The following is a 13,776-nucleotide window of genomic DNA, read 5'->3' as shown; positions in this document are numbered from 1 at the left end:
AAACACATTTAGCTGTGGGAGTTTTCACCCAGCTGTGGGGAGGGTGGTTATTTCTGCGTTTGTGACAAAAAAAAAAACATTTTCTGAAAAGTTGAGCAAGCAAAGGTGGTGAAGATTGACTTATTTCATAATTGGGGGGTTTGTAGACAGGCTAAAGACACATATGTGTTAGAAAACCATGGTAAAGTGTATTTGGCATATGATAATGAAATGTATTGCATTGCTGAGATCCTATCCTATACAAAAAAACTCAACAAAGACCGTTTGAGAGATGCTCTGAAATCATACTGTCACTGACCTTGTGGCAATGGAAACGGGCAATAGATAAACTCTTTGAATAATAAACCTTCTTGCTGATTGACAGTTTTTTCTTCTGTAGCTCGTGTAGAGGCTTCAGTATTAATATCAGTCTGTTTCATAACCAGCTAAAAAGTCTGACAGGAGCTTAATAATGAAATCTCCGCCACTGTCCAAAAAACTAAGACAAACATAGCAAAAACATGGCAGTCAGACAACTCAGAGGGCTGAAACGAGAAAACAAAGCATTTACAAACAAAAAAGATACAAATTCAGATGTTTGTGCAGCAGAAAGCACATGAAGGCAAAGCCGTTTGACAGCCTCTCTGATTTTCCTGTGAGCTCTGTCTTGGTTCCCACTATGAGCTCAAACCTGTTTCACAGAGAGCTCAAGAAACTTCCTGCAGCTGTCAGTGTTGCCAGGCAACTTTGTTCTCTAGGACATTTTTATCAGGAAACGCTGTGGCCTGCGGTGAGTTGAAAGACTGCGCCGGCTCTGAAAGACTCAGATGGAGGCTGCTGATAACGGAAGATGGGCGACTTGCATCGATGGCGAGATGAAGGGTGACGGAGAGCTGGCACTGCACGCCATTAAGCCAATACAAGAGCTGAGAAATAGCAGGTGCCTGTTTGTGTTCATGTTTTTGTGCATGCAAAAGCAAAAGGTTGCTTTTCTTTTTTTACAGAATAAAGTATATCTCTGTATACGATGTGTGTTTATTAAGAAAGTGGTCTGAAGTGTGGGTGCAGCCAAGGTATGAGAAACTGAATCGCCTCAAACACGCGTGTGACATTAGCACTTTAATGTCTGGAACATCATGCCAGTCGTTTTCACTGAGCTGTGGATTGAAATAGCAAGGCTCTAATCATACTTTTGAATTTGAATGGTTGCATATATTATTACTTTTGAGAGTAGCACCCTCTGACTGGAGTTTGAATGTCTCCACAATGAAAGGAAAGTAAGCAAAACTGGCCACCTGAGAGAAAAGCTCATGTATCTTTTAATGTGTGTTGTGTGCGATGGCATAAAACTGCAGCTATTGCCTGTACACATGTGCTGCACAAATGTACCCCATCTTTGTCATTTTGTATTCTGTAAGGGAAAACAGAACACACGAAAAATGAATGTGTTCCCTTCACCCAGACATACGCAGTTACAATACTCGACTAAGAAGCAAAGTTCAGCCTCGGTGTTGCTTGGGGAGCAGGATTCAATACCTGCAGTGAGAGCTGGGCTCAGCGCTGAAGTGGAAGCTTTCGCTGTGGGGACGGCCACAATGTGAAATACAATCACAACACATAGCTGGGAAATGCAGCGGCGCGAAGGGAGGGAGGGGGGGGGGGGTGTCGGAGAAAAAGAAATATGGGGAGATGAAGCAATGAAAGTGAGACCCCTGGTGATAATCTGCAAATGCTGCAGGTTTGATCCTGCAGAGAGAGGTGTGTGTGTGGTTTATATTGTGTTGCTATACTGGTGAGGACTTGCCCAGTGCCACAACCAATCAGATCTTGTATCCTTAACGTTTGTCTTTTACTACAATACCATCATTTACTTTGGTAACTGCCAAAATAAAAAGGGGTGTCATTTTTCTAAATCATAAACAAACAAAAAAAAAAAAAGGAGAATATCTTCCAGCTGCACACATTAACAACAGTGAGTGCTCCAACACAGACGGCACATCAAAATGGTGCCTGTGTGATGGAGCTGAAACGTGTCCTTGTGCTCAAGAATAGTGAACAGGTGCGTGCATGCATGTTGTGTGCTCTTGTTGGCTCCCGTCATCCACACGTAGTTATTTGAAAAGCGACGTTACTCTGGCTGTTTGAAATGATAATAAAAAAAAAAGGAACAAAAGTCATGGACAAGAGCTCGCCGCTGCCGCTCGCTCTACAGGAGACACTGACCATCACTTTACACAGACAAGCTGGCCGATGTTGCGATTTGATTACTGCAGAGAGAGAGAAAAAAAATACCTTGTGGAGCAAGGTCACATCATGAGTCTCATTTAAAGTTTCTCTCTCTCTCTCATAAAACCATTTATCCATCAGCATCATCAAGGTCATTTCTTTAGCAAATCACCAACCTTGTCTCCATCCTCTCCCCTCCTGCTCTTCTCTTTCACTTCCAACCATTCCTCAACTGGGCCATTACCTGAAAAGGCCATTACTTGAAATCTCCTCTGAGAGATGAGGCTTGACTTTTAAGCGATGCTGTCATAGCTGAGCCAACTTTTCGGCAACACTTAAGCCAGGCAACTGTGATGTGAATGAATACAACAGGCTGAATACAAGGCGAGTTTGCACTTTGCAGAGACTGTTTTTGCATATTTTTTTTTTTTTTTAAATCAGAGTGCACAATTTAATTTTGGTAATAAGACAAGTATTCTCAGGAAACTCACTCTGAAATGGTTTGGACATTCATTTCCAGTATTGCATTTGCTATCTGACATCCATTTCCACCCATTATCAAATTGCATTTTTATTTTTCTGTGTTTGGCATTGCACTAATGTCCTGCTCATTTGAATAACAGGTAGATAGGGCTTTAATATTCCTGGGGAGGATCCAATTGTAGACAGAAAAATGAATAGCACTGGGAATTTGCTCAGACTTTCTATACTCGACCCGGTGTTTCAGCATCCTTGCCAGCAAAGCTTTTTCCACAGTCTGAGATATTTTTCCTCAAGTCTGCCAACTTTTTAAACTCTATAACAATGTGTGTTCACCATGCTCATACCCAACTTGACATTTAAGAAATACTGCAGTCCTTCTAGTGAATAAGATCCCTTGACATCAGGGCACAGCCAAATGCATATACAACTCTATCTCAACAAAGTTCATCATTTTTGTGTACTTAATGATTAATCAGGGATTCTGTCAAAGCTGTCTGTCCTTCAAATCATTTCTTAAAGTTATAAAAACACCTAGAGGTCACACCTAAACCTTAGGGACAGGAGAAACCACAAGAGCTTCAAGGCTAATTGTTATCGACTTCAGCACACATCACACGGCCCCCGTACCTGTTTGGCGAGGTTCACAGCATCAGCGTGAAGTCGGTCTCTCAGATGAGGGTCCAGTTGGAAAGCCGGTGCTATCTCCACAACCTTCAAAACAACAGGAGTTTATTGATTATGCCACAGTGACCACAGCACTGTCATGAGAAATGTAACAATCTGGTAATGACAGGGAACATTTGAACTCGGTGATGAAAACCTTTCTATCCTGCATTCTTTATTCAACACGTATGGTAGTAGAACTTATTTTTAAATGTAAACACAGCTCTTTCATGAATACCTACTAACTTAATGATGATGGTCTCCATATTATTGATGATGATGATGGTTGTGACGATGGTTTTTGTTTGATAAAGACGACTTATAAGATGGTTTCTATACCGATTAGAGCTCTCAAGAACTGCAGTCAATGTTGTGCTTTGCCTCTGGTCACTTCCTGTCAGCACCTGTGTGTCCAATCAGACTCAAAGCTGATCGTTTGCTCTTACTGACATTGTTCCCTTTTTTCTAGATCCTTGCTTGTGTTGTTCTTACTCTCTGACGCACGTCGCTTTGGAGAAAAGCGTCTGCTAAGTGAATTGTAAATGGATACAGTGCATTTAGAAACAGTAGTTATTAACTTTCCAATGCAATGCTCTCCTGAATCTCTTCCATGTAATGGTTTTCCATTATTTGGGGACTACCTACAACCTTTAACCAAAAACAAAATTTGGAAAATGGCCTGTACGAGTGCCATGAGTTTTACACTTCAGCACTGCATCAGTTAATATTCACTTGATTTGCCTGCCGTTTTATGTTTGGCAGCTAATATACAGTGGGGCTTTTTCACAGCTCATTGGTAAAAAAACAAAGCCATAGATTGGCTGACGCCCCAGCTAATGGGGCTCCTCGCTGCCAGTTTTCTCGTTTTCCATGACTAATTTATGATAAAAGGCTGTCCTGGTATCACCTTCAGTGGTCACAGAACTGGCCGTTGTGAGTGCAGAGTAAATGCAGACATACAGGAGACACCGCTGCCATAAAATACCCCGACATGAGATACAGCGGTCGGTAGGTTGCGTCAGGTTAAGACGGCATATAGACCCGAGAAATGATAACCACATTCAGTACAGGTATGTGGATGTTAACCTGCAAGCAGGACTGAAGGTAGCGTTGCTGACGTAAACCTCGTTTTAAAAACCAAATTGACATCGTATAACCGCAGACTCTGGGATTCCCGTTTGGTCTGAAACGTTAAAAGTCCACCACAACAAGAAATACATAAAAGGTAACGCTTTCAGTCAACTAAAATAAATTGAGCTCAATTTTGATAATCGTGTTTTCAAAAAGCCCTGTGGAACTTTGAACTGCATATTAAAGTGTTGAACTGATAGCAGTCCTTACAGAAGTGATCGCTTCAAAAGACCACAGTCTCAGATAGTTTTCTACGTCCTATTTACAATCAGTCGTTTACATTACTCCCTCAGTAGCCAGCGCTTTGACACTTAATCTCCAGTAAAACAGACGGAGAGAATCATTTGTAGTCATGTTCAGCGTTTGATTTGGTCTTGCAACAGCTGCTGTGTGGTTGGGGTTCCCCATGTTGGAGGCTGGTCTGTTTCAGTCCACTGTGTCATAAGGTCGCCCCATCCAATAGAAAAGTAATTCAATCAGGTTTACAACATAATCAAGCATGTCTGGTTTAGATAAATGACAGCTACAGGAACTCGGTTAATTTTTTTTATTTTTATCAGAACCAACCCCTTCCCCTTTCCAAGTATGAACAGCATTTCTAAGACACAGCGAAGAGCTAAAAATACCCAATCGTCACTCCACCATCCCTAAATCTATTTCAACAAGCAACTATTCTTGTTTCTTAGATTCAAAAAGATCTAAGATTAAGGGCAAAGGCAGATTAAGTCTGAGTGAATCAAAGAGCCGCAGCTCTGGCATGAACAGTGACGCTAATATGATTATAAATTATAATTTGATTAAAGAGAAAGGAAGAAAGTGATGAAAGCACATGATTGAAACTGCGCTGAGGTGACAATATGTAATGAAATATCACATTTGTTGATCAGTCGGCTCTGATGAAGGCATTGTTACATCGCATAGCCATGAGGTGACAACTTCTTTTCTCCAATTAATGAAGCGGTCGTTCATATTTGTTATTTTGACAATCAGGTGATTCTGAACTACCAGCCCAAACAATATGGGACAATTAGCCCTGGCTGATGAATGGGCATCAATTCAAAGCGATATACCCTTAAAGCAGCATTCTTTCTCATTATACAAATGGATATAAACGAGAATATGTTGCAGCTGCAGTTGTTGCCAAGACTTCCTTCTACGCAGAATTAGCAGTGGCTAATTTTATTGGTGGATAATCCTCTTACCCCCTGCAGCATGCATCTACAGGCCTTTTTCCATAGCGAGGACCATTAGTGCCATGATAATCATTGCAACAATCAGGACTGTTACACTATATTTCTTAATATGTTGCTTAATTGCCTGAATACAAATGGGGGGGAAAAAATGCAATCTTTTGCATATCAACGAGACTGCTTGCCGGTGGGATTCCTGCCTATGACCTTTGTTTTTATGCCTGCACACAATCCACTTCACGCTCATCTGCATTAAAAATCAGAAGCACCATGATGATAATCTTAAGACAAATTCAAACATTTACTGGATTAGAAGAATCTGAAAATGAGGACTTCACCTTTTGATGTCTCCGCTGAATGGAGCAGTCTCTCTCGTAGAGGTGGATGACATTGCCGTATTTATCGCCTGGGTAAAAAGATGAGAGTTATGTGAGATAGGGACAAAGGAAATTAAAAATTAATTAGGGAAATAAAGAAAAGCAGCGGTTGAATATAAGCAAAGACAGAGAAAATATGTATTTCTTGGTCACATTGAGGCACGTCTATTTGGCTTTTTTAAAGCTTTAAAAACCAGCTTTAAACTGAAGACCGAAGTCTTACTATTAGACTTTGCAACAACCCGCATTTCTTCTAACAGATCAGCATACAGGATGAAATGACCCATAATGCACTGGTCAACACAGACATTGTCAGTGCCCAGATGGCTGGGTCCCGAGGGACTGCTACAGCCTGCAAGGCAATTGTCACAAGACAGATGGAGGCAGCAGAAAGGCATAGGTAGGCCACTTTCTGGTTGCATCCTTGCAAGCACCACTTATTTAAACATCAGTGAAACGGTCAAACATTTTCAAGCTGATGTCTTCAGATCTTTGGGGTTTTTTTGGAAATTAGTTGGACAAAACTAAAAATCTACAACACATCATTTTTTTTTAAATTGTATTCAGAAAGCCTTTTCATTTCAACAAGTCGGTTGCATATTCATTTTCTGTTAATAAACAAATCATTTTTGTAGCTTTTACTTACATATGCATCTAAAAAAAAAGATGCAACAGCCAAGCAGCTTACTGTAAACGTGCCAGCTAAGATCTTTTTACTCAAGTAAAATACAGATCCAGCACCAGGACAAACAACGGAATGGTGCTTAAAAACTGAAAGGTCCCTCCAGTCCAAAAAAAACAGCTTGCGGCCGAGACTTTATTAGACCAGACTCAACGCTAGCATGCTGTTTAAAAGGCCTGAAAAGGAGCAAGAGTAAAGGAAAGTTGGAAGAAAACACAGAGGTCCGAAAAAGAAAACAGAAAGGTTGGGGATTTCTAAGGGAACACAAGAGAAGAAAGGAACAGAAGAAAGAGAAACGAGGAAGATCAAAAGGGGAGGAAGTGGAAAACATTACATTGGACGTAAAGTGGGGAGGTAGGGAAAGATGGAAGGCAGAGATTACTGGCCAAGACTGTCTTTAACAGGTAATTCAAAACATTAACAAAGCATGCCCTAAAGACAGTAATTAATCACTGGGAACACACTGAACCACCCTGTGTTGAATGATGAACATGCATTAACACATTCATGCAAACTAGAGCCTGAGAAACTAATTAATGTATTGTGCACTCAAACATACACACACATGTACACATTCACATTAACTGTACAGCCAGGAGGAAGATCGTCTTTGTCAGTGTTTAATTTCACTTCGGTAATATCGAGTGGTGGTTTCAATCAAGGTAATAAGAAATAACGGTTGGAGAATCCTCCACTGGCCAATGAATTCCATCCTTGCATTACATTCGACGGCCGCTAAGCTTTCCAAAATGAACTTGGATCAATGCACATAAACAAAATCCAACGCTCAGATGGAGGCGAACAAAGGGGAGGTTGTAGAGTGCACTTACCGAGGATCTGTACTTCAATGTGTCTTGGTTTTTCAATAAACTTCTCAACAAACAGGGCTCCGTTCCCAAAAGCTGTCAGAGCTTCAGAGTAGGCTCTCTGGTAATTCTCCTCAAGTTCCTGACAAACACACAGGGAAAATCCATAAGCGTCTGAGTCAGCGCGGTTATTCATGAAACCAAGAGGACCACAGCACAGAATTGGTTTGGTTTCAAAGAGTTTTGGTGCTGTACAAACTTTATTTTAGTTACATTTTGTTCCCCCCCCCCATACACAAATTTTGACATGCACTAAGGGAGCAAGATTTGTCACATTCCTACGACCAGGCTGTGGGAGGTCATGACCCAGCATGCTTCGGGTCACGGCTCAATCTGTGTTTGTCAGTTTGTGACAATCTGCCAGCGTCCAGTGGCGTCTACTGGTGTTAAGACCGATGCCCTCTTCACTTTGCCTCAGGAGAGGATACTTCAATTTATCCTCGACTGTCATCTCGAAGCCTTGAGAAAAGATGGTCTCGATTCCAAAACAACAAGGTGCTCAGAGCAGTAGCAGACATCAGACAGCATTTGCCCCGTTTTGTGTGAAAGCTGCTTATCAGAGAAACTGCTCTGAACCATCAGATCAGATAAGATGAAGGATAATAATAAGTCGGAGATTCCATCTTCTAGGTGAGAAATCCATTCACAGAAGGCTTCAACATTGACTAAGACATGCAACTTGTCCTAAAGACGTGTTTAATTGTCTGCCTTCACATACAATAAGTGCCTAGAATTTTAAATTACCATATAGCTCTAAGAACATAGAGCACTTTTATATGTGAAATCTCCCCTCTATGAGTTTGTTTTCCTGTTTCTGATCATCTGTTGTGCAACTGTGCACTCATCATTTCATGAATTCATGATTGAACAACTTTTCTGAGTGCTCACCCAAAGCATCGTCGCCTACTTTGGTTACCTGGGTTCTTCACAAAGGTCGGTGGTTAATTATTGTAGATTTGTAAAAGAATAACATAGAGCTGGAACATCCCATTTTTCCCCCATGGCAGAACACAATTCCTTTAACTTGGATTAATTTATTCTTACTTTGAGGTTATTACCGAGCAAAAAATGTCAAACAATACCGGCTTGATATCGATTCTCAATATAAGTGAGCAGTGACATTCATCAAAAGATAATCACTTGAACATTTCAAAATGGACCTGTAATGTTTTCCATTTTGTTTCCTGTAGGAAAAGGAACATAAAGCCACACACACACACACACACACGGCCACATAGTTAAACGACTATTGTTGTAAATGTCAGAAAAGACTTTAGAAAGACTCAAAGTTAGCAGAATTCCATTTGTACTCCTTCCACATCAGTTCAGTCCGTCTGTCAGCCTCAGCCACTGGGGGCTTCAATACGTGCCGCTCTCCTTTTCTCTTCCTCTTTTGGAAAGCACATCATGTCAAAGCCTGAAGAAAAATCTGGCACTTAAATTCCGACTTGCTTATCGGTAAACATGAGCGTCTCATCCGACAATATGTTCAGAATATCTAGGCTCACTCGCTTAATTCAGCATACAAATGACCACAAAGCTGGAAGAAGTCAACCTACGTATTGTTGCTCAAGGTCCCAGAAGAGAAGGGAAAGCTCTTAATAATTTTCTCACATCATATCAGCTGGAGTTGCTGAGGCTCCTGTGACTCAACTTAATCACTAGAAAGGTCAACAACTAATTAACTAGAGTGGGATACAACCTCAGAGAAGGTCACAGTTTTCAATGGACTGCTGACTTGTGGGGCTCAAAAGACTACAGTAAAACAATCAGAAACTCCGAGGCTGACCCGGACAGAATCATTTTCTGGGTCAGGGGTTTACTAAGGATCAACAGACAACAACAAACAGTAAAGAAGAAATTAGTTCATCAGGGAATCTTTTTTTAAACCTTTCAAAACACAAAAAGGAAGTTTATTCAGCATTTTTTTATCATGCTTAGCCCATTTCATAAACAGTTTAAAATACATATGAAAATTTAGGGCGGGAGAAACTATCAGGAGAAATGTACATAACCTATTTTGTTTGGGGGTGAGTTAAGCCAAAGAAGAAATAAAGAACAGTAAACGCTAGCAGCCATGACGGATGAGGAGTTAGTGATGCTCTGTGCAGCTCTGATTCACCACTGATCTCTGCCCTCTTCTATCTGATTGGACAACAACCAGCTGCCTGCTAAAAAACTTTGACACGGTCAAACTTGAGAGGCAGAAATGGGGAAGAGCTGTGTGTGTTTACATGGGCAGCTTAAAAACACACAAACACAGAGCCAGTGCCCCGCGCTTCCGACGTCAGGCGAGGCAAAGCTGCCGCCAGGCCTCTGCTGAAATAAACAGGGACGACAACGTGCCACTCTGGATGTCTACAGGCCTTCAAAGACCTTGTTTTTTTCATTTTTAGACAAATATTTTTGATATGATTATATTTTTATGGATAAAAAAACACTTTTTTTTTTTTTTTTTTTAAACATTTATGTCCTGGGGAAACCTTACTAAAACTGTATTTGTTTTGTTTTACTATCAATAATTTACAACATTTTGTAATCCAAGCGAAGAACCACCGCAAGGGAAATGGTATAATTGGCCCTGCTTGACCTAGTTTCCAATAAAAGAACAACAAAAGGTAAGGAGAGTTTTTTGTTAGTGGTTTAAGTTCTACAACCATGTCTAATTCTTCAACGGCATCAACCTAATACACCGCTTACCGTTAGTAAGCAGCTGTTAGCTTTTCATGCTAAAGATAATATACATATTTTTCTTCTTGTAATGTATGTTGGCCATGCTGTGTATTCATTTATTATTCAATGAGACAAGATTTGCAGATTATTGCCACACTTAGTAAAATATATATATTGTATTATATGTGTGAAGTAGCTTCTTCTTTTAATGACTTTGATCCAATAACTTTTTTAATATAGCATTCATTTTATTTTTTTTATGTTTACATTACTGCCCAGAACTGGAATAATTGTTTTTTTTCTGCCTCCACCTCTTGGTCAGATTTATTCACATAGAGCTACACTTTGTTTGTTACAGTGTTCAATATTTTAATATTCACTCCAAAATGGAAACATTACACACACATACGATGCAATGTTGGGGTTTTATGATCACATTTATATTAAGATGCTCGTTTGATAATTGGGCTCTGGCCTAATACAATATTGAAGTCATTATTTTTCCTTTGCTGATGCAGGAGAACAAGCCTCCAACACACTGTAATCAGTCACGCTTTGCTGGGTGACAGAGGCAATTTCAGTGTACACACACCTAAACACACAGGCAGGCTGATTGACGGCCGCAGAGATAAATGACCACATAATTTCAAAAGAAATTCCACCTTGATTCAACACAAAGTCAAAATAAAATAATTATGTTAACATAGATTTGGCCAGTTATCGTAGTTTGTTTTCTCTCTGCTGGAAAGACGTCAGGATAAGATTTATGTTGTTAGAGCAAGCTGTTAAATTACATTCCTGAGAGAAGTGATCATGTACAGTCGCTGCTGCTGACAGGCTTACCTCGTACTCTCTGACCACCCTCATGCCCCGACCGCCTCCTCCGTAGGCTGCTTTGAAGATGATGGGGAAGCCGTACGTTTGGGCGAACACGTGCGCCTCCTGCATGCTGGCGATTGGGGCGTCCGTTCCTGGGACCACAGGTACACCTAGACGAGGGTGGGTGAGCGAACGGATACGAAAGAGAGATGGATTTATACATCATAGTTTTTAAAATCGTCTTTTCAACGAGCTATGTGCAGCACTTAATTTGAGTCGCTCAAGGTCAAGTACTACTTTACCGTGCAAAAACAGGAGACTGGGGGTGTTAGCTCCTTACATGTAGCACTTAGTATTTCAGTTTCTTAATCTTGATAGATGGAAAAAGTTATAGGCTGAAAATGTTTCGTTACCGACGAGAAAGACAATTTGGTGTTTGGGGACGAAAGGCTTATTCATGCAGAACATTATCAGGGTCAAAGGTGGCGGGAGGAAAGGGGTGGGTCATCATGAAAATAATTAAAAATAAAGGGTTTATAGAAAATGTTATTTCCCACTCATCAGCCATGTATCAATAAAATCAGAAAAAACATAGCTTGCACTAAATAAGTAAGAAAGAAAGAAACCATATTATAGGATGTGTTCAATTGTTGGCATCAGCTTTCTTGGCGTCAACATTTTTTCTCACATTCTTTATCTCCGTTGTGTGTTTAACTCCATCCATACCTGCGGTGATGGCCAGGGCACGGGCCTCCACCTTGTCCCCCATCTTGCGGACAGTTTCCGGGGTCGGTCCAATAAACATGACTCCAGCGTCTGCGCAGGCTTGTGCGAAGTCCGCGCGCTCGGAGAGGAACCCGTAGCCCGGATGGATAGCGTCCACGTTGTTGTCCTGAGAAAGCGAGGGAGCGAAAGGTTCATTATATATTTCTGTGCCGTGTACCAGTTGACCCATGTAATCACGTTTTTTTGCTTTTTTTGCTTTGTTTCTGCGAGTAGAACCCAGAGAAAAGGAAATGAAGCCCAACTATGAAGCAGGAGTCCTTTTACATAGGGATCAACCGCTGGGTCCCTGTTAGCACTTGGCAGACTGTTGGTGAGGGACATAAAGAGTCGTCACAAACTCTCACCTGCATGTTTAAAAACACACACACACCACAGTCTAAAATGTTGTGTGGCTCACTTCCAGCAAATGGAAAGTGAGCTGATGGCATATTTTATCCTCATTCTAGCTTAGTTACTGTGGCTTTAATCATTATCATCTACTAGATGGACACCAGTAGGAGGCTGAGTGAGCAGACAGGCATGCATAATTTGAGGGTCAGGGGGGTGTTCTGACAACACACACACACACACACGCACACACGCACACAGACAGACAGACAGATGCAGGCAGGGTAGCAGACAGATACAGTAGCTGCCGAGCTTGACAGATAGAGCCATCTCTGGATCAGTATGTGCCATCTGCTCTTGGATACGAGGCGGACCATAATTATGGGCTGTCCCGTTGTTAAGGGAGCTGTTACTGGCAGGCCACGGGAGGCATGAAGCCACACACACACGAAGTGCAGCGAGTGTGTGCACACAGGCAGGTACGCCCACTCACACGTGCATGCATGGACGCAAGAAGACAGGGCCAGTGGAGAATGATTCACACAAGGGTTAACACATTCAGACAAACAATATCACACACTGGGGCGTTCTTACTTGTAAGCTTACACACACTTTCAGACTCAAAGTAGTATGAAAGACAGACACAGACGGTACTGGGACAGAGACGGCTGGTTATTTTAGTCACAAAGTAACAGAGTGACACACAGTGTGAAGAGGAGGTTTGAAAGTGTGTATGAATGAGAGGACACACACACGCGCACACAAACATTTGCTGGATCATGCATGGGGTGGCTGAGCTCCCAGACAGGCAGACGGATTTTTGAGAAATGAGTTGCATGGCGGATGCTCTCAGACTTGGCTGGCTGACCACATGCCCACGCAGAAAATTATAAACCGTGAGAGATTGATCAGAGAAATGATAATGAACAACTGGCGGCGCATCCTGGAGGAGGATGGAAGGGAAAGGAGGTGACAAGGAAGAGGTCTGATATCACACAGTGATAAGTGGCAGAGGGGAGAGAGAGAGAGAGTGACAGGAAAAAAGGAGGAAACGGAAACAAGCAAGAGGAGGAGGAAGAGGCGAGCCACCATCTAAAATAAAAAGGAAAGAAGAAAGGCTGAGGGGGTGATCGATGGAAGAAGGCAAGTAGTTTCCTTTTTTCTTCCCTATAGCCACACTAAATGTAAATTTATGTGGAAGAGAAAGAAAAAAAAAAGTTGGTTCTTCATTTGTCAGCCTAATCATGTGCTTCTGATAGCCATTAGGTTTTACTCTATTACCATAAAAAAAAAAGGGACAACTTCTGGCAGTAGCCAAGCCTTTGAAGCTCAGTATTATATAAAGCACCAAAGAATAATTCAACTATATAAAGCTCAGTTGAAAAAAAATAAAATAAAGACTTAAGAAGGGGAACACAGTTGAAGCCAATTCTCAATTCTGTATTTTGTTTTTGCATTCTGTAAAGTTACAAATTTGCGGTCCAACATGGTGAAAAAGTGAACTTTAGAGGGGTAAACTTTCCCCAAGAATAATTGCAGACTGAGCCAGGCTTGCGGTTTCCTTTCTCATCCGA

General features: G+C 41.3%; 1 protein-coding gene across 3 annotated transcripts in view; it reads right to left on the bottom strand.

Moving 5' to 3' along the window:
- The window catches only part of LOC109991341 (pyruvate carboxylase, mitochondrial), a 272,579-nt gene that overhangs the window by 242,222 nt on the left and 16,581 nt on the right, over window positions 1-13,776 (bottom strand). For all 3 annotated transcript variants that reach the window (XM_020643641.3, XM_020643643.3, XM_020643642.3), the window contains exons 5-9: window positions 11,816-11,981; window positions 11,114-11,259; window positions 7,562-7,679; window positions 6,011-6,078; window positions 3,316-3,399 (exon numbers count right to left, since the gene is read on the bottom strand). In XM_020643641.3, coding sequence (XP_020499297.1) covers window positions 3,316-3,399; window positions 6,011-6,078; window positions 7,562-7,679; window positions 11,114-11,259; window positions 11,816-11,981 — 582 coding nt within the window. The remainder of the gene's footprint in view (window positions 1-3,315; window positions 3,400-6,010; window positions 6,079-7,561; window positions 7,680-11,113; window positions 11,260-11,815; window positions 11,982-13,776) is intronic.

Source organism: Labrus bergylta, chromosome 22 (genome assembly GCF_963930695.1).
Source record: "Labrus bergylta chromosome 22, fLabBer1.1, whole genome shotgun sequence".
NCBI lineage: Eukaryota > Metazoa > Chordata > Actinopteri > Labriformes > Labridae > Labrus > Labrus bergylta.
The sequence above is the reverse complement of the archived record's forward strand: the minus strand, read 5'-3'. Positions and strand labels throughout refer to the sequence as shown.